This window comes from Chelon labrosus (genome assembly GCF_963514085.1).
Source record: "Chelon labrosus genome assembly, chromosome: 7".
Classification (NCBI taxonomy): Eukaryota; Metazoa; Chordata; class Actinopteri; order Mugiliformes; family Mugilidae; genus Chelon; species Chelon labrosus.
In genome coordinates, this window is record NC_140343.1 from 1,560,955 (window position 1) to 1,582,925 (window position 21,971).

At 43.4% G+C, this 21,971-nt stretch overlaps 1 protein-coding gene across 4 annotated transcripts in view; it reads left to right on the forward strand.

The window, feature by feature from the left end:
• Positions 1 to 21,971, forward strand: part of mast2 (microtubule associated serine/threonine kinase 2) — a 139,147-nt gene that overhangs the window by 103,814 nt on the left and 13,362 nt on the right. Inside the window, exons 6-12 of one of the 4 annotated variants that reach the window (XM_084548221.1) lie at positions 4,472 to 4,627; positions 5,944 to 5,964; positions 6,656 to 6,734; positions 7,464 to 7,618; positions 14,963 to 15,038; positions 15,515 to 15,724; positions 21,162 to 21,263. In XM_084548221.1, coding sequence (XP_084404347.1) covers positions 4,472 to 4,627; positions 5,944 to 5,964; positions 6,656 to 6,734; positions 7,464 to 7,618; positions 14,963 to 15,038; positions 15,515 to 15,724; positions 21,162 to 21,263 — 799 coding nt within the window. Of the gene's footprint in view, positions 1 to 4,137; positions 4,628 to 5,943; positions 5,965 to 6,655; positions 6,735 to 7,463; positions 7,619 to 14,962; positions 15,039 to 15,514; positions 15,725 to 21,161; positions 21,264 to 21,971 lie in introns of those variants that run through there. The other 3 variants (XM_084548218.1, XM_084548219.1, XM_084548220.1) reach the window with 3 other exon arrangements.

Here is a 21,971-nt window from a genome sequence, read left to right on the forward strand (position 1 = left end):
TTTCTTTTTCATTTTTTTCCTCTCTCCCTCTGCTTCAGAAACATTTTCCAAACATCCCTAAACGTTTGAACCTGAGCTATAACAAAGTTTGACATCTTCTCTACGGGAACAACTTCTGTTCTAACAAGAGAGCTTCATGTAGTCTGATCCACAGCTGTGATATCTCACTGTCCTCATTAATATTCACCACTGGAGGTTAAACTTCTTTTTTTTTTTTTTTTTTATTTCTGGCCCTGATCATGAATCTCATCATGGGTTCAGTCATTCGGCCGTTTACTGCTAATCACATGGAGATTCCTCTTAGTCTTATCATCCTGAGGGTCTGATGGAGACCAATCCTCTCTAATAAAATGACTCTTATTAAGCGTTTGCATAAATCCTCTCGTGTTACTCTCTCGTTTCATTTCCCCCTCCCTCCTCCGTCTAGTCGACGTCTACATCTTCACCCTCCTGAAGCGTCGTCTCTCCTCCCCTCCCGACGGCGAGCCGTTATTCGGTAAAGGTCAGCTGATGATTGGCAGCTCGGTGCGTTCTCATGAATCCCCTCAAACAATCCTCCGCTCATCTTTCTAATTGTAATGAACGACAGCACGGCTTCCAGCTTTCCTTCACTTCCTTGTCGCTGTATTTTCTTATCCCAGCCCCACCTTCTCTGGGGACGCAGCGAGACATTAGCATGTATCTCACACGCCGCTCTTTGCTAAACTAGGTCACTGTCATCGCAGTATGCAGCACAAAACCTTCTGGAAATGTGACAGCCATGCACTTCTGTCTATACCTGCAGAGATGAGGCTCTCAGCTGTGATTTACATTTCACTCCCAGGCTGAAAATACGATGCTGAATATTATTCAAATAGAAGTTATATGAGGGACTTGTCTTTTCTCTGGGTTTGTAGTTTCAGCTCGGTGATGGAGAGTCTGGATAGTTTGGTGTTTAACCTTCCTGTTCTGTACAACAGCAAACAGATGAGTTATAACTATGGCTGTTGGAGTTAACAGGTTAATAAAGAATCCTTGTTTGACCTCGGCCCGACTGTTTCTGATTGACTGATCAATCAGAAGCGCTCTGTGCTGCAGTAACGCTGTGGAAAGCAAGCAGAGCCTAAAGTAGAGGGAACATGAAAACCATAGACTGTAGAAAAAAATGTCTCCACTTCCTCCCATTGGTCAAACTGGCGCTAGTATCCCGGGGATACGGGCGGCGCCATCTTGTGAGTTTGACCCGCCCACACGTCCTCTAGACTCACTGGTGATTGGTTAATACTGCGCTCTGCTCTGCCTCCACCAGTTACAAAGAGATGTAGGATTATACCCTGCACTCATTTATTATTTCAAAGCAAGCACCATCATTGGTTGGTTGAGTTTTTAAATGCTAACCACACACAGAGCTAACGTCAGAGTGTTGTTTCAGCTAGCTAGCTAGCTATTAAAGCCGCTAGCTATCACATTAATTCACTTACAATCTCGCAAAACAAAAGTTTAACTTAAAAATCTGCAAAGATTCCTCAGATTCTTGGGGTTGGTTCATTTAAAGCTCAGCTTCACTTCCTGTTTCTATAGCGTCAACTAATTAAAGTGTTTTTAAGTGTTTTAGTTTGGCCCAAGTCCCGCCCACTAACATGGAGGGGGTGGAGCTTATGACCTATACTGCAGCCAGACACCAGGGGGAGCTCTACTTGCTTTGGCTTCACTTTAAAACCTTTTTATTCTACAGTCGATGTTTAAAACTGATGAAAGAAGCAGAAATAGAAAGCAAACAGACATCAACGTTCATTTAAAACGACAAGCTCAGCTTCTCTGGACAAGAACGAACAACGTTATCTTGATTTACTGTCGATGTGACCTGAGTTCATGGCTTGACTTCTAAGTAATAGGAAATCAGTGGTATCAATGATATCTAAAGTTTACGCAGACACAAACATCAGACATGTCGTAAATTTCCTAGTTAGCAGTAGATCATAATCTCACATCTAGCTTTCTGAACGTCGCTGAGTTTCATTCTCTCTACGTTCTGCCTCTTGCTGCAGTTTCTCCTGAAGCACCAGACTCTGTAAAAACCTCACTGCTCACACTGAGACATATCTTTTCTCTGAGTGGACATAACTGACGTTTGAACAAGCGTATCATTTACAACATTCCTGCTGATAGCTGTGAGTTTTGCTGGAATGTTCACCACCTGAAAACACTCATTCCTTCTGAACTACCTGCAAAAGCCTGGACTGACTCTTCGGTGCTCACGCTTTAAAGCAGCTGATCAAAGAGATCCCAGGAGACGACACATGAACCCGTTCACACTCCGCTGCTGAGTCTGTCCCTTCCACGTATGAGCGAGCCTCAGTTTAACACATGTATGTATTCACACACAGTCGTATCCATGAAGCGTGGCGGGTCACAGTCTGAGCCCCCGCTTCCTTTTAAATGCAGCAACGTCCCAGCTCCTGTTTGAGACGTTTCAGACACTAACAAGCAAAATCTGTTTGACTTGATCACGTCCATGTTCATCCGTGAGGTTCCCCATCTGACAGAGAGTAAATGCTCGTATTAATATTTGAGTTTCTGCCCCGTCCAGACGTGCCGCTGACAAAGATGCATAATTGATGTGGAAGAGTCCGACTGCTTAATCTGCCCTCCTGTTCCTGAGGCCACCAGCTTTTCCTCTGAATTATTATCTGCACAGCGTTCCCCTGCAGATCAGCCGGCCTTGAATACGAACGAGTCAGAATTAAATAATGTCAGAGGAGGATCATCTGTTTTCTGCAGCTTCAGCGTTGTGAGCTCTGCAGTAAATCCTTCAGCGGATGTTTGATGTTTCCTCTCTGGCTTCAACCTGATTGAAACATAAATTCAGTGTTTGTGTCGCCTCAATAACAAGCTGAACTATGCTGCTGCCACTCTCTGTTCAGATGAACATATTGATCCAGTCAGTGACGTCTCTGGTCCACACAGAAGCTGCAGCAGAAACACAACGATGATTAATGACCTGAGAGACTTTTGTTAGACACAGTGGTCATCTTTTTATTTCTCTCTTTAGAGCAGTTTAATGAATCTGTTTCTGTGGATCGGCTTCGTCTCATCTGCAGCTGGTTGGTTTGAGGTTGAGCGTTCAGGTTTCAGGATGTCTCTTTATTGTTCATATGTTTAAATCACCTTTGTAATGTTTTTATTTATGGATTAGTTTCAGCAGAAGTTCTCCCTGGCTCCTCGCTCCTCTTTTCTTTCTCTCTCTAATTAATATAAACTCTCTAACAGTGATTGTAGAGTGTGTTTCACCTCCTTTATCTCAATCTACCGTCCACAGGAGACAGATTAGTCCTCTTATCTCTCCACCTTCCACCTTCAGCTCAGTTCCCGTGCAGTTAATGAGATTCTCCATCAAGCTCTGAGAGCCTCTCCACCTCCATCTCATCCATCCCTCTCTCTTTCTCTCTCTGTACTTTTACTTTTATTTTCCTCTCTTGCAATTTAATTTGTCCTCATCGCTTGATGACTATCCCCTGCTTGAATCCTACTTCTCATCCTCATCCTGCTCTTGTCTTGTGGAAGACCAGGAGGAGGTGGAGAACGATGGAGGAGAACTCACGCACTGTGACATTTTTCTTTTCTGGTTCCGGTTTAAAACCCACACACTCGACGTGGAGATGAAGCTCTGATGCACAAGAGGTTCAGAATCTGATCAGCAGCCCGATAAATAACATGCATCCAAGATTTTAGTCTTTTAGTTGTCACCGTTCACCAGCTCATACAAGTTTAAAGCTTCATGATTTGGATTGTTGATTGTTGTTGGACACGTCCAAAGCCAGCTAGGACTCCAGGTTAATGTCATCTTTGACTTGTTTTTAGAGTAACTTCTTTGTGCTGAAGTGTCCTTGTTGTCCAGACTCTGAACCTGAACTTTCTCCTCCGTGCGCCGTGAGAAGCTCTGAGTCCCTCTGATGCAGAACATTTTCATTTCTAAAACCGTTTTCATCGTCTGTGCTGCTGATTGAACAGAGAGGAATGTAGAAATCAAACCTTCACCTCAGGAAACCTGAACGCCCACAAGAAACTCTTCATGACTTCACTTCACAAACATTCATAAACATTAAAAAAAAAAAAAAAAAAAAACCTTTTCACACAGTTATGTTAGTGAAAATATTAATGAAGCACATGAAACGTTCATGGTCAGTCCACAGCTCAGATATGATGTTACGGATGGGTTTAAAAATAAAAAAGAATTAAAAATAAAAAGCTGATGTAATAGTCTGAGGACTGTGACTTGTTTTTATGCAGAAATGTAGAAATTCTGAAGGAGACAAATACTTTTAGTGGCGATGTATGAGACTGGCCGTCCTGGAGTCACATGACCATACGTAAGGTTTTGCAGGTGCATGTAAACGACTTGTTGTCTTTCAAACCTAAATGCATCGGTCTAATAAAGTTGTTCCACATACTACACGTGTTACTGGAGCTTCGACCTTTTCATTTAGAACAGAAAAAGAAAACAGATGCAACTTTCTTGCTCAACATTCTCACTCACCTTCCCCTCTCTTTCTCTCTCTCTCTCTCCTTCAGGTACCAGCCCTCTGGACAGCCCTCGTAACTTCTCCCCCAACACGGCCGCACACTTCTCCTTTGCTCCCGCTCGCAGGTGAGACCTTTATATTTCCTCTAGGTGTGTCCTTTAGGTGTGTTCCTCCAGTCGTACCTGGTTAAAGCGACAGCAGTGCATCCTCGGGGGTTGGATAAAAAGTCACGTATCATACTGTCGGTGGCGTCTCACACCTGATTTCACCTCCCAGCTGGAGGAAGGACATCAGTTGCACCGTCACAATTTATGGTTTAGTCGTTTGAAACACTGAGAAAAGCTCCAGGAGCTGCTGAGGAGGAGGAGGAGGAGGAGGAGGAGGAGGAGGAGGAGGCAGATGATGGCTCTGAGGCTGTCACTCAAACCAGGATTAATAAACCTCTTATCTGTCTGGACTCTCAGCACAGAGAGTAATTACTGAGCAGAGAGAGACAGAGTTAGTACATGAGTCAGATTCTGTGACAGGTTTTTAAAATCCACGTCAAGATAAAAACACAAGCTCAACATAAGACGCGTAACAACACCAGAAATAAAGTAAAAAAGCCTCCTGATCCTCATTGAGGTGATGACGTTTCCGTGGTAACGCACCTTTTCCATGACAACAGCATCATCAAACATGCAGCAGCCAAAAGGAGCATCATTAATGTCTTTAATTTAAATCCTGACCGCAGAGCTGCAGCGACGCTGAGACGACAGCGACACCATGTGGTGGAGTCTGATATGACGGCTCCCTCCGTTATTATAGATCAGTGCTTTAGTTAGAATATTAAAATAAAATCTAATGTCAGCTGGTAACCTGAGATTCATTTAAAAAATAAATAAATAAAATAAAACAAATTATTCAAATGTTTGTGTTGACTTCCTTATAATAATATGAAAACAATAATAGTTTAATATCTTTGCAGTTATTTATTATTTCTATTTAGTATTAAAATAAGACTTTTACTAACAAAAAATAAGTAATTATTTATTTATTTAATTTATTTCCCTTGTGCCTGCATCTTTAGCTAATAAAATAAAATTTAGTGGTAATAAAAACCTAAATTTTCTTTTTATTTCTATACATTTTTTATTAGAATATTTTTTTATTAAATATTTTCATGTGTACATTTTTTATTATTATTTTCTTTTACCTATATAAATTTAATTTAATGGCCATAAAAACCTCAAAACATTTAATATGTTTTCTATAATTTAATTTTTATTTCTACCTATTATTAAAATCATTTTTATTTATTTTTATTTTTCCATGTCTTTAACTATATAAAATTATTCCGTTGTCAATAAAAACTTAAAGACTTTTTCTTGTTTTATAATCTTGTGTGACTGACAGCTGCTAGCAGCTATAAAAAGAACCTCCTGTCTTGTCTCCCTCACAGTCACGGACACAGGGCTGACAGGTAACGTCTCACTTTTGACCTCAGACCTTTTATTTATTATTTTTTATATTTCCCTCCCTCTTCCTGCTGCCACCTTCCTGCCCCCCCCCCCCCCCCCCCCCCCGTCCTGCATGGCTGAGCGTGCACACACCGCACACATGCACCAGTCACACCAACTAGTGGCCTGCAGAGTTTCCTCCTCTGCTGCTCAACGATCTTTGTACACGTGTCAGGATGAAAAGAAAATGTTGAGGTGCTGAAGAGGAAACAGACAAAAACAACAACTGAGAATAATCCTGAGAATCTTTGAAACCTAGAAAAGAGACGAGACGGAACAAGAAACCTGTAAAGTCCTCAAACCAACCATGAGCATCCTGCAGCTTTTTGTTCTTCTGTGTTCCCTCATCACCATGAACACATGACCTTCTCTGGCTTTACTGACAGAATAACAGACCTTACATGTGAACAAACTAAACCAAGTGTGTGTAAAGTGTAAACTCCAGTCGTCCTGTAGCAGCAGCAGCAGACAGGTCATACCGTGGCTGTTCACCATGCCCCCCCCCCCCCCCCCCCCCCCCTCGTCCTCCAGTGGATGCTTGTCATGTTCTCTCCTAGCATTCTTCTCCTCCTTCCACTGAACAGCTCTGTTTTAAACTAATGTCTAATTTTTCTGGAGTATCTGTTCATATTGTCTCTTTTCTGTCTCTGTCAGGACGGATGGCAGACGCTGGTCTCTGGCTTCGCTGCCGTCCTCTGGATATGGAACCAACACTCCCAGCTCCACGGTCTCGGTAAATATCTTCTTTATTTTTACTGTGAATGCTTTCCTAGTCCCCTCTGCCTTTACTGCAACACCCTGTCCTCCCTCATCTGAGGTGCTTCCTGCTCCTCTTCCCTCCTTCACCTCCAGACATGCTCCCTCCGCTCTACTCCTTCTCCTCCTTCTCCTCCTTTACCGTCTGCTCCCTCCTGAATACCCCGTCATGGGTTTCCTCTGCGGCTGTTGCCTTTTAAAATGTTAAAATGAGGCTCAGCTCACTGCAGAGACGGTGAGAGGACCAGACCCCTCTGTCTCTGGCCTCATCCTGTCAGGACAAATGGTAAACCGAGGAGGCACGGAGCCGTCAGAGTTAGAGTCACCTCTGTACTCGTCTAACTCTTGTTAGACACAAAGGGGAGATTTAAATCTATAATGAGAAGGATGTGATGAGAAGGTTTGGAGGCTTTTTCAGTTCTGTGCATCCTGACCTCTGCAAAGAGAGACTGACCAGAAGTCTGTGAATGATAATCCTCTCTAATCCCTCGTTATAATCCCTAATTTAATCATTTAAAGCTGTACATTTGCATTCAGACATATTTGATGGTACATCATGCAAAAACAGCTCCAAACCGTCCAGACTAGTCCCGACGCCGGCCTAGCTCCAACCTAAACCCTCTAACCCCCCCACCCCCCATCCCCACCCGCTGTAGCTCCAGTGCTGGTTGTAATCTGTGCTCCCTCTGTGCTCCTCCTCTCACAGTCCTCCTGTTCATCTCAGGAGAAGCTCCACCAGCTGCCCTTCCAGCCCACGCCCGACGAGCTGCACTTCCTCACCAAGCACTTCAGCTCCGAGAGCATCACGGACGAGGAGGGACGCCGCTCCCCCGCCATGAGACCGCGCTCCCGCAGCCTCAGGTAGGAGCCCTGGACCCTGACACATGGGATGGATGGATGGATGGATGGATGGATGGATGGATGAATGAATGAATGAATGAATGAATGGATGAATGGATGAATGGATGTCCAAAGTACAGAAAGATGGAAGATGATTGCAAAACACATTTTGTCCCCAAATAGAAATGCTGATTTCTTACAGTATCATAAAAATTACATGAAAATGGGCTATATACACAAATCAGCCACAACATTATGACCATTATGGAGCACACACACATAAACGCTTTAGGAACAACTAAAAAAAAAAACATGAAGAACAGCACAAGGTGTTGACCTGGCCTCCACATTCACTAGATCCCAAACTGATCAAGTATCTGTGGGATGATCCACAGAGGCCCCTCCCCTCAAAGGTAGAGGGGAGGGCAGACACCACAGGACACCCTCAGAAGGCCCATGTCCATTCTCAACCCTTCACTCTGTGTTTTTAATGAGAGGCCTGCAGTGAATTTCATCCAGCATTAACAAACATTTACAAACTTTGGATTCATCCTGCAGAGCGGTCAACATCGTCCCTCTGACTTATTCATGATGCTCACCAGCTCACAGTCCTTCAGAGTTTCATCAGTCTGTCCATCAGCAGCTCAAACGTCTCTTTGTCTCAGTTTTCATTCTGACATTTTTCAATCTCCTTAAAATTCTCTTATTTTCTTCCTCCTCTGGCCTCATCTCTCCTCTCGGCAGCCTCCTCCTTATCTTCATCTGCGTTTGCTTGCAGGAGGATATTGACTTCTGTCATCCTCTGAGATGAAAGAATGCGAGGCAGAGTTTCATGGTGTGTGTCTGATTAGAGTCCCGCTGTGTTTGTTGATTGATGCCGGGCTCCTGTTTCCAGGTAATCCACCGTCACCCGCGTCCCCGTGTGACCTTGTTATCTCCCGTCCTGTCGGGGAAAACGGAATCGGAAAATCTCAGGGTGGAGGAGAAAGAGGAAATTTTCACAGTGACGAGGTCGAGGCTGAGATGTTCCAGCTTTTATCAGAGACAGAATCAAATCTGACAAAAAGAAACGCGCTGTAATTACAGAGAGGACGTTTACTTTACGTGGAGGTGATGTTGAGTTTGTATCAGAGCAGCAGCAGCTAACGAGCAACGACTTAACGGGTTCAGATAAATAAGAGACGAAAGAGAGGAGGAGAAACGATTAGAGACAGAAAATATGGAGCAGAGGAAGAAATGAAGTGACTGAGATGATGAGGATGATGATGATTGGACCCTGGAGAAAGGAGGAAGGAGCTGGAGGAGAGGAGCACCAGCGAGACCAAATAAATGATAACGAGCTGCAGAGCACAGTTTTATGCTAATTTTACGACACCGCCGAGAGCCATGACAGTCACTCACGTCTTCTTTTTTTTACACACTTTCTTTGTTCGTCTCTAATTTTTATTCGTCCTCCGTCTCCGCTCACACGTCCTCTCAGTTTATTATCTGTCGACTCCAAATACAGAAGCACGTTTACATGGAGCCTGACTGGTTTAACACAGACGGATCACATGTCAGTCAGGTAATAATTAGAGCTGTCAATAGATTAAAAGATTTAATCGTGATCAATCACAGTCAGCGCAAATTAATCCCACTTTTTATATATTAGAAATGTATCTTGAAGGGAGAGTTTTCAAGTTTAAAATTAAACTTTCAAAAGACCATGCTCATCTGCTTTCTTCCTTCCTCTTCTTCTTCCTCTCCTCCTCCTCCTCCTCCTCCTTATTCTTCTTCTACTTTTGCTTCTTTTTTTTTTTGCAGTTTTAGAACTACAAAGCATACTGCACTTTATATTCTGCTTGCCTTCTTCTTTGCATTAATGGCCTCCACAGGACAGTTAATATTAGCCCGCCCTAGCTTCTTAGTCTCCCAGATAATAGTAGCTCTTCCTAGTTTCCTAGTATCCTAGCCTTCCAGCTAAAAGTAGCTTGTTCCAACTTCCTAGCCTCCCAAGCTAATGGTACCTCCTCCTAACTTCCTAGACTCCAAGCTAATGGTGCTTCTTCCTAGCTTTCTCGCATTCCAGTTAAAAGTAGCTTGCTCCAACTTCTTAGCCTCCCAGCTAACAGTAGATCCCTCTAACATCTTAGCCTCCCAGCTTATAGTAGCTCTCTCTAGTATCCTAGATTCCTAGCTAATAGTAGCTCTTCCAGTTTACTAGCCTTCCAGCTAATGGTAGCTCTTCTTGAATTCTTAGCCTCCCAGCTAATAGTAGCTCTCTCCAGCATCCTAGATTCCTAGCTAATAGTAGCTGTTACTAGTTTACTAGCCCCTCAGCTAATGGTAGCTCTCTCTAGCATCCTAGATTCCCAGCTAATAATAGCTCTTCTTGACTTCTTAGCCTCCCAGCTAATCGTAGCTCTCTCTAGTATCCTAGAAGCCTAGCTAATAGTAGCTCTTCCTAGTTTACTAGCCTCCCAGATAATGGTTGCTCCTCATAGCTTTCTAGCCTTCCAGTGAAAAAAAGCTTGTTCCATCTTCCTAGCCTTCCAGCTAATGGTAGCTCTCTCTAGCATCCTAGATTCCTAGCTAATAGTAGCTGTTCCTAGTTTACTAGCCTCTCAGCTAATGGTTGCTCCTCATAGCTTCCTAGACTCCAAGCTAATAGTACCTCTTCCTAGCTTTCTAGCCTTCCAGCGAAAAAAAGCTTGTTCCAACTTCCTAGCCTTCCAGCTAATGGTAGCTCTCTGTAGTGATAGGTACAGGCTGCTGCCACCTGCTGGTGTGAAGTTATTTCCTCCCAGGTTTAGAGCATGCGTGCCAGCTGGTCATTGTCTTTGTGGTGCATTCAAGTGCAACTTTTTAATCCAGACACAGGAGATGTTAGGAGACGTAGCAGTCGGTCATTCAGACAGAAACATGGAGCAAGTGTCTGCTTGTTATAGAAAGGAAATAAAACCAGGAGTAGAATAGAACAACGAAGATCCACAGCAAAGAGAAGGATTTCTGTCTCTGGGGTAAATTTAGATTCGCTTCAAACTGGAGTAAATGGCTCATTCTGAAAGTGTTGTGGTTGTTGTGTCCCCTGTCCAACACATCGGGGGGGGTGTGATCATGATGCTGAGGTTTCTGTGGTGAACACATAATCACAGCCAGACCCACACCTCATCCCACTGCTCTCAGCTCTCTGTCACGGTCAATTAGGCCTCTCATTTCCCAAGTCGTCCGCCTCGGTTGTGAAGCACCAATGTTATTTTTCCTCTCCCTCCCTCCCTCACACACACACACACACACACACACACACACACACACACACACATTCATACACCGTGTCCCCCCCCCCCAGCCAGCCTCACCATCACCATCTGATTCACTGTCTCGTCTGATTTACTTCAATTACCTCCTCCACCAATAAGCTCTTTTGCATTTTGAGTGCCTTTTGTCACCTGTGACATCACCACTTACAGAGACGACGCTTTTCCTCCGACCGTTTAACTTTTAACTCTCCACATTTCATCTCCTATAGAAGATATATTTATTCTGTAGAACTAACTTTTCAGTTGAAACTAAAAACTCTCAGCTTCCTCCACAGCCTCGACTTCAAGGTCGTTTCTCAAAATAATGACGAAGACGTTTTTTTATTTTTTTATTTTTTTGGAGGGTATTGCCGCCGGGCGAATTTTATTTCCCATTACAGCAGAAATATAGCGGCGCTCTAATTAGCCTTTGTCTTGGCTTTCTCCTGTTATTCATCCAGGGGATTTCAGGCCGACCTCGGCTGCTGCTCGCTCCGAACGGCAGATTTATTTTAATATCGGTTCTCGGCTGCTCAAAGCAGGCGAGGAGAATAACGCGGGAGAAGGAGAAGAAGAATTTTCTGTGAAAATTAAAGAATGTACATAACAGCCCGAGGCTCTGAATCCATCTGTGTTAAGGCTCTCCTCTCCTCACCGAGCCTCCTGGCAGAGACGTCCAGGCTTTGATTGATTTTCCATTTTTCAGGGAAACACAGACTTTTAAAAGTTTGTGCTCCGGGTGATTGACGTTGTTCTGGAGTTTCTTTTTTTTTTTTTTCTTTGTGTAAAAGATCAGTTCACCTAAATTACACGTCTGTCTTTTAACAGATGTTCTGTTTTCTTTCACTAATTAATTGCAGATTCTTCTGCGTGGCGGCTCTTTAATCAGAGTTAAGCTTCTATCAATAAAACTCCCAGCAGGTGTTCCACATTAAAAGCCTGCTAGAATAAAAGGACCTGGAGGTTTGTAGTGGGAGATATAGCTGCACAGACCAGTTTATTAGGTACGCTAGCTGATCTAAACCCCTCCTCATGACTGTTCCAGTGTTGAAACAGCATCTGAAAGGTGGTGATTCACCTGGATGATCATTGGGACTCAATCAATAGTCAACAAAATTCTTCAGAGACTCCTGGCTTAAGAGGCACGCATATAAATAACACAACATTTAAATAAAACACTTGTGGAGGATGGAGTTTGTGCTGCCGTCAAACTGGATTGACTTGAGGAGATGAAACGTATTTTATTTGCTGAACACCAGAACCTTCATGGAGACTAGAGTCACTAGCGTACCTAATGAAGTGGCCAGTGCCTTTCTATTGAGCTCAGTTGTATTTTCTCAGAGTTTCAAGTCATTTCCAGACTAAAAGCCTCTAATCAGTTGGTTGTATTCCATCTCAGGAGAACTGTCAGACTGGGACCAACAGTTTTCTTCATCATCACAACATCTGCAGTTATCTCCTCTGATCATTAACAGACTGATTTTAGAGCATCAAGGGTCAAATAGGAGGAAGAAATAATCATTTATCTGCTTTTATTGTGAAAAACACAGAAACCTGCTGAGTTTCCTTCCTGTCCCAGAAAAACCCAGAAACCAGAGAATCAGTTTGTTTCTCAGCTCTCAGATCTTCACCTGCCAACAGGTAGCTCCTGCTGAGTCTGATAGTTCATTACAGACTGATTAATGACTTAATGAAGCTGGAGAATTTAAGAGGAGAACATGTTTAGATGCAGTTAAACTGGGTTGACTCAACTGTCGGTGCAACACAAACCAGATCAATAGTTCTATGAACCACAGCCTCCCACAATGGAAACACACAGAACCTTCATGAAGAAGAGATTTAGTGCATTCACTAGTGTACCTAATGAACTGGCCAGTGTTTTTTTTTTCTTTTTTTTTTTTTACTTGCAAGAATTTTTTTCCTGCAGACCAGATTACGCATGCAGTGTGTGTGTGTGTGTGTGTGTGTGTGTGTTAGCTGTCAGTGTGTGATGATAAACAGCCTCCATGACGTCCAGCTCCTCTGTCATTCTCAAGCTGCTCTCGTTCCTATTAAGCTGGTAATTGGACTCAGAGCTGCCAATGGATGACTCCAAGCATTACCTCACTGTGCAGCTCACGTGATCTGTGTGTGTGTGTGTGTGTGTAGGTGTGTGTGTTTGTGGATGACTCATACCAACAGAGATGTCTGCAGACCCCAGTTTATTATAATTATTTATTTATTTATTTTTATTTTGTTTAATTTGTCTCTCCAGGATATTTTTATTTCACAGCATCTTAAACATCGTTTGCATTTTTAATGAATTTGCTTTTTATCTGAGCCGTTTGATTTCATATTAAACATTTAAATACATGATTTTCTTACAAGAAATCAAAAGCATCCCTTCATTAAGTCACATTTTACTCTTTTTATTATTTTGGTTCTGCATCAAATAATAAACTCTCCTCAAGTTCAGATGGAAAAAATTTTATTTAGATTATTTTACCGTGAAGATCATTCTCAAACTGCACAGTTTTAAAGGGAATATTTGCTTTTCTAAATGGACTGAATGAATAATACAGCAACAGCTAACAAAGCCCACACACACACACACACACACACCCCCACACACACACACACACACACAGAGTCTCCATCCTGAAAGCGAGAGGCGTAGAAAGGTCAAGGATATTGCTGCCGTGGTTGTTTTGTCTGTCTGTGGAGAAAGGTCCATGATAGAATAAGAAAAGAGTGGAGTCCCAGGAGACGGACTGAAAGACGGATGGATTCATATTCTGTTGTGAAGGAGACGTCACTGTCTCCCTGTCAGGTCATGAAAACCCCCGAGATCTGATGGACGGAGGCTGCAGCGAGGCCACTGCTTTATATTAATAACACACACACACACACACACACACACACACACCCCTACAGTATATATAGAGGGTTGTGGTGGTCCGGCCTCCAGAGGCGTTCACCTTTGTGCTGCTCTGTGTGTGCAGCCATGTGAGTCCAGACGTTGTCACGGTCCTGGGTTTACACCACATATGATGAAGACCCCGAGGTCCTGTTAGTGTGTGTGTGACCCGACCCCGTCCTGTCCGTCACACACTCAGTCTGCTCAGGACAGGTCCAGGTCTACGTGAGGACGAAAATAGAAATAAAAGTCTGTGCTTCTCATGTTTAGTCTCAGTGATTCTGTTTTTCTGAAGCATTGACATTGGGGGGGGACTTTTTATAACGTGCAGCTCAAGTAGATTCATCCTCGGTGCTTTTTTTAACTGATTCTTTAAGGGATTGTGTAATAACTGTAGAATGTAGATGTTTAGGAAGATGTTATTGCCTTTTGTCATGTTTTATCTTTGGACATGATACAAGGACCCTTTTGAAAACACTCAGCTTTGTGACCTGGACACCGTGTCTTATTGTTCTGAGCTGAAACAAGGACAGCTGGACTCTCAAATACGTTCCATCCAAGTCTTCAGTTCTAACAGAGAGGTGGTGGTGGAGGAGGTTAGGGTTTTAATAAGAACATCTGTGGGTGTTTCCCATCACAAACTCACATGACTAGAGTGTTAATGACCAGATGCTCACATGGAACTGGAGGAGACCCCTCTCTGAACAGCTGAGCTGGAGGGAGATATAATAATAACTCCATCCATACCATCCATTGGAAAGCTACAGGTGAATATCAGGTCATTAACAGACTGTAGTCGAGAGAGTTTCTGATGTTCATGTTTAAACCTAAACATCAGACACAAGATGAAACGTCTTCAAGAAACAGTTGTCCTCGTTTCAGCTTGGTTTGTTTTTTTCTTGGCTCTAACATGAATGACCTGGATGACAGCTGATTTATTTTCTCCTGTGCTGTAGATTTTGCATTTCAAAAAGTAACTGATATCATCGGATAAATACGCTCTTTAAAACTGAAGGTCTGCAAAAACTGTGATTGTTTCAAGCTCATTTTAAACTGTGACGACACGATGCCGGCGTGTGATACTGAGCAACACAGACTACTTTAGTGACGAAGGCCGTTCAGACGTTTTAAAACAAGTGAAACCTTCTAACCGTCTCGTCTCATCTCTGGTTGTTGTTGTTTTGGTTTCAGTCCCGGTCGCTCGCCCGTCTCCTTTGACCATGAGATCATGATGATGAACCACGTGTACAAGGAGCGTTTCCCTAAGGTTTGTACCACAGACACTCAGATCATGACCTGACTCTACGTTCTCAAACACAAACAGACGAGAGGTTCAAATATCAGACGCGTAATAAAAGCCCAGTCTCTGATTGGAGGCTTTTATTGTGAAGGAGCAGCAGGAAGTGTTGTTGGAGAAACTTTTAAATTCTTATTTCTTTCTTTAGAGATTTATTTATTTAGTGTGGAGTTAATAAAGGTTCATTATGTAAATGTTTATTATTCCATCATGTCACGGTGCAGCAGCCAGTCTCAAATATTCTCCTTTAAATTATTAATTGTTTAATTATAAAAGAGGCTTTTCTCTAATATGTGACATTATCTTTTTTTTTTGTCACGTCTGAGTCTGCCAGTCTGGCATTTCCATCTTCTGTGACTCATCCTTCTCCCCCCCCCATACCCTATAATTGCCTCCCCCCTCCTCCCCTCCCCTCCCTTCCCCTCCCCTCCCCTCCCCTCCCTCAGGCGACGGCTCAAATGGAGGACCGTCTGGCGGAGCTGCTCTCCTCCTCGGCGCCGGATAAGGTGTGCCCGCTGGCCGACGGCGTGCTGAGCTTCATCCACCATCAGCTGATAGAGCTGTCCAGGGACTGCCTGGAGAAGAGCCGCGAGGACCTCATCACCTCCCGCTACTTCTACGAGCTCCAGGAGAATCTGGAGAAGCTGCTGCAGGACGTAAGTTTGTTCACCGGCCTCCAGAACATCAGCTTCAAGTTCAGAGGTTCTCTTAGAACATGAGAACGTATCTTAGATGGAGTCAGGAGAACGTAGATCCACGTAAACCTCTAGGAACTTTCTTGTGAAGCACTTGTATACTGACGCGTAGACTGGACTTGTTGCGTTCAGGTTCTTATCAGAAGCATCTGTGGGCGGAGTCAATCTGAAACTCACGTGACCATCAGGTTTTACACCTGTAGGACAGAATCTGTGGGGCAAACCAAACATAAAAACATATACATCCTATTTTTTTCTTTTCATATTTTGACTCGTCGTCGCAGGAAGATTTGTTTAAAGTTCACAGAGAAACTTCTTTTAAATAATCATCACCAGGGCTGTGGATCCAGTCAGAGATCTTTAAAAACGTTTTAACTCATTGGTTCCAGAGGTTTGTGGCGTCTCCTCCGTCTTCTCATCTCTCCTGTGTCTCTGCTCTTGTCCAGCTCTTCTCTGTCCTTTTTCAATCCTGATGCTGCTCTCAGAGTTTCTGATCTCACACATGAATTCATCTGGTTGCATGATCTCACCACATCAACCAGACTTCTAACAGGAAGCAGGAAAATAACTCGTGTTTAAAGTAATCAGGTCTTTTTAAGTAGACTCAGTAGACGACACTAAAATGAACGTTTCACACACAGACAGCTGTTGTGTCACATGACTCCACATGTTTCCACATCTGTTAACGGCGTAGATCAAATTAAAATGTAAATCAGATGCAGCAGGTAGCAAACAGCCTCCTGATTATTATTAGAAATGAACTAAAGAACCGTTCATTCATGCACCAGTTCCTGGAAAGGATTATGCAAATTTACACTAATTATATGAAGAAATAAAAAAATAAATGGAGGCTTTGTTTAATGAGTGGATTCCAGTTTAATTAATGCCTCTATGAAATCAGTGCACAGCAGGTCAGCTGATGCACATCAACACTCTGATGAAGACGTCGTGGCTCCGGCTCCGTCTCGCTCCGTTTGCCGCGGGACAACTCATGGCGTGACGCCACCTCTCGTTCCCTCACGGCCGCATCGGGCCGTCGGCGCCACGTGTTCTCAGGTTCCGGATTCAAACCCATAAAACTCAGCTGCTGCCTGTTTGTTACTCATCACTGATCATCGTACTGTTGGACCTCTGTGTGGGACATAGAATCTGTTTACACGTGTGCTGGTGACATCTCTATTAGCTCAGTTTTCTAGCACCTGAGGGGAGGGGGGGGGCGACATTATGGCTCCCACCGGCCTCTTATTGACCTTCTGTTCTACTGGGACACACACACACAACATATCTCTCAATCACACACACACACACACACACACACACACACACACACACACACACACACACACACATCCTCGATTTTAATTTCACACTCCAGCGGTCACCGGGGGCTGACAGATGACTCTCCCAGACGACGTGAAGGAGGTGCAGTCGGAGGGTTTTTAGGATGGGTGGGGATACGAGGGGATTCCTGTGGTTGTGATTGGCCCGGCGGTAGCTCCAGGAGGAGGAGGAGGAGGAGGAGGAAGGAGAGGGGTGGGGGCCTGTTCAGATGCTTTTGGAGGTAGTGAAGAAGAAGTTGAGCACATCTGGAGAAGCATCCCCAGTCCACGAGGAACGGCCGAGCTGCAATGCGGGCCGGAGGCTGACGTCAGTAATTAGGAGCACGCACCGAGGAGGAGGAGGAGGAGGAGGAGGAGGAGAGGATGGAGCCTGTGAGCAGGTGGACGGTGGCAGAGGAGGAGGAGAAGGAGGAGGAGTGAAAGCCGCCTCCCTACCTGTCGTGTCGTTCATGGAGATTCATCGCGCTTTAGTTAGTTAGTTGATGCTGTTTCACGTCGGGGACATGTATCGCATCTCGTGGCAGAGGAGGCTGGAAGAGGAGGAGGAGGAGGTGATGAGGAGGAGCGAGTGGAAGGTGTTTACACACTACTGGGAGGAGGAGGAGGAGGAAGAGGAGGAGGAGGAGGAGGAAGGCTTTGCAGTTGAGTCGATCTTGTTTTGATTCAGTCGATTGTTGTGATTCTGATTCAGTTTGAGCTCCTCGTTCATCTTTTAGTTTTAGTGGTTTTATTTCTTTACCTGAAGCTGAAGCTGAAGCTGAAGCAGGTACCTGTTGGAGCGACGGCCGTTGTTTAAAATGTTTGTAAAATACCTGAACGTGTTCCAGAAACATCCATTATTAAATCTTCTTGTAATCAGGTAATTGCTGTGGCTGCAGCTTTTTAATAATTCAGAGCAGAGTCATTAGACTGAGAGACAGGCTGATGTCTGATTTATTTAGAGACAGAGAGGAGTTTAGTTAAACGACCAACTTTGAGGATCGTCCTCAGGAGAATCAGCTGGTTTAATCTGTTCACACAGATCAGACATGATTAAACTGGAGATAGACTTCCTTCTAGATCAGCCCTGAATGTCGATTTTATTCTTTTAGCACGTTCAGGATAAAAATAACAGTTTTTAATGATAAAATATCAGAATAATAAATATTTTTAATGCTCAAAGCTCCAGTTAATAGTCAGAGATAAATGTGTGACAGATGTGTTGAGGTGTCAGAACATTTAGTTTAAAGTCAAAAACAACTTGAACCTGAACACTGTCCTGTTTCTCCTCCTGTCTTTAATCCTGTAATCCCTCAGATTAGATTAGAGTTGACTCTAGTTTTACTTTAAATATCTGACTAACAGACTTTAAAGCAGATTTAGTGATTTCAGATGTTTTTCTGTCTGGTGTTGTCATGCATCAGTCCTTTCTTCTTTGTCCTCCTTCATTTTCCATTCCTTTATCTGTCCGTTCCTCTTCTTCTTCTTTCTTCGTGTCGTGACCCCATTACTGAACTCGCAGGAGGCCGACTCACCTCTCCTCCCTCTCTCCTCCCTCTCTCCTCCCTCTCTCCTCCCTCTCTCCTCCTCTCGTCTTTTATCTCTCTTCCACCTTCACCCCTTGCCCTTCCCTCACCTCACCTCTCCACTCGTCCTGGCTCCCTCTCCCCGTCATCCATCCCCGTCACGCGGACGCGTCCTTTAGTGACCAGGCTGCCGGTCGCTATGGCAACCTGCATCCAGGCCATCCTGTGGGCCCGGGAACCCCCGGGAGGACCTGGTTAGACCCCTGGAGGTGACCTGAGGGCAGGGAGGACGGCAGAGCTCTGGTGATCTGTCACTGAGCTCTGATGGTTCGTCAAACATCTGCTTTTAATTGGCTCATCACTGCTCGGTCCTCTCCAGGAGACGCCATGACGTCACCTCTGTCCTGGTCGTCCCTCGTCTCTGTTTCTAAAGAAATCTGGATAAATGATTTACTTTCATCCATCAGGAGCCAATCAGGAGACGTTATCTGACCAGAGAACTGGAGAAGGAACAAACTGATTTAACTACGAACACAAAGATCATCTGTGATTCCTGAATCCTCTAGCACATAAAAACTCAAAATCACAACTTTAAAAACGAAAAGTTTAAATTAAAAAAACAACTTTAATGTTGTTTATGATTAAATTGCAGTAATATAGTTTATATATGTAATAGTTGATATCCTTTTAAATTCTGTTCCATTTGGTTGCAAATCATTTCCATATAAATAAACTTTTATTGTTGATTTGCTGCAACGTTTTAGAAACGTTTTTACAACATTCAGTCAGAACAGTTTAACAGAATTAAAATACTGGACAATAATAATAGGAAGTAATATATTAGAGAGAATAAATAAAGATATGAGACTCAGTGAGTGGATTGAGATAATAAATAAATATACTTAAATTATCTAGTGAACATCTTTGTTTGTTGCCAGTTTTAGAGAAGTTATATAAAAAATCTAATTAATCACAGACGCTAACTTCATATATTTATCCTTATGAATGGAGAATTTGAATTAAAAAAATAGACGAACATAAATTTTTAATCTCAAAGTAGGTGGAGACATTTTCTTTCTCTCATTTATTTAATACTTAAAGTTTGCTTTAAAACAAGAAATGAAAACTCAAAAAAACAAACAACCGTTATTAGATTTTTATTTCTAAATACACATATAGATTATTCTGTAGTCTAAAATGAAAAAGAGAAAGTTAATATTAGACTTGATTTTCTTTCTAGTGACGCAATTTAAAAAATAAAATTACAACAAGTCAGAAACAAAAATCCAAATCAGCTGTATATTCTGCTTTAGTGAAACAGGAAGTCGTCTCCACGGTGACCACTGGTCCAGGTCCCTCTGGTCTTCTTCTATGAATCTAAAAAACCGCTGGTTTCTCCGTTACTTTTCTTTCTGGTTTGTTTTTCATAGATTAAAGGACCAAAGATAAATTTACTTGTTTTTGATTTTTAAATTGAAAATCATATAAACTTTTGTATTGTAGAGTCTAAAACCAAACTTGAAATACCATAAAATAACAAGTTAACCTGTCTTTCTTGCTGTAAACCTTTACGTCTATCATCTACAGATCATCCATCGTACCGTACGTCTGCATACGTCCCGTTAAAGCTGGTTGTGTGTGTTCTCATCAGCCACCAGGGAGTCGTCCTGGTCACATTACACATGCAGCTTTAATATCCAGTCTGTCTCCGTCACTCTCTGCTTAATTAGTCTCCGTCCCTCAGCCGTCCATTACTCACCCATCGCTGGCCTCTACTCTCTCTCTCTCTCTCTAATACATATTTAGCATTCACATACAGTGGTGTATATACTCCACTCCTCCCCTCCAGGCTTCATTACAGTTATAAATAATTCAGGGGGGGCGGCCGTCAGACAAACAGCAGCAGTAAGTCGCCCACGCTTTGTTTATGAGCAACACACACACACACACACACACACACACACACACACACACACGTATAATACATCATAAAAACATGCATACATGCCACATTCATAAATACAAACACACACGAGACCACATGTACACTTACATTAACCCCCCCTTCCTCCTCCCCACCCCAGGGAATGAAACATGTTTTACAGTGGCTGGTTTGTAATTGTTACAGCCCCCCCCCCACCCTCACCCCCACCCTCCACCATCACCACCTCGTCCATATTTCCTTCCAGGGGTCAGTGTTTGCTCCAGATGCATTTGCAGTCAGTTCCGGTGGATTGCTGAGTAAATTGCTCTGTCTCCACGCTGACAGACATTTCACGGTGGATATCGGGGGAGCGAGGCGGAGGTCGTCCCCGATTTAGATTACCTCTCAGGTGTCGCTGGAGGACGGACTCTGTCCTCAAACTGTCCGTTCTGCTGCTGTTAGTGAAGGACAAACACGGCCCCGAGGTCACGACCGTTCATTCAGTGATTAATCATTTAAAATACAATCAAGACACGACTCTCAGGGATCAGTCGTCTCCATGACAACGCGTCCTCCTTACATTTAAATAAACTCAACACTAAAATATTGTGTTTTTTTTTATTGTTCAGGCTCACGAGCGCTCAGAGAGCGTCGAGGTCACCTTCGTCACACAACTCGTCAAGAAGCTGATGATCATCATCGCCCGGCCGGCCCGTCTGCTGGAGTGTCTGGTAAGAAAGAAGCTGAACTGAGGGAGCTTCATGAGTCCACCTCACTACGTTTACTTCACACTTCACCAATGAACATAACCAGCATGTCTTTGGACAGACAATAAACACAGACAAACAACTTTAAACCAAATATAAAACAACATAAAACACGTGCATCAAAGTTCATAACGACAGACGTAGAAAAAATACAAGAGCGTGCAAATAAGCCTCATTTTAAAAGAGTTGCCTCCTCAAAGTGTTTCAGCGTTTTTGATCATGTGACTTATGATTTATTACAGATCATTAATAAGAACCGCCCCGGCTGCTTTAGCCTCCACAGCTGCACAGAGCTCCTGTTTGTGTTTCAATCACGCGGCTGCACAGAGGAAGTAAATTAAAGTGTTTAAGTTTAAGAGGCTCGTTCTGAGAAATATGAGCAGAATTAACTGTGGCGTACAGTACAGCCTGACTCCACGCATGGTTAAGAAACAATTTAGAGCTTCCTGCTGCTGCTGCTGCTGCTCGGTGTGAGCCGATTCAACCGCAGTGATTCATTCATGGCCTTCCTCTGAGAATTTTAAATCAGCAGTAATGTACGCAGACACCAGCGGTCACATATTAACACCTCGACAGAGCTGCACATATAAATGTGTCGAGCTTCTTCTTCCTCCATCCTCCTCACTCAGTCAGTTTAGGTTCAGGATGTGAAAACAGAAGAAGAGCTGAAGA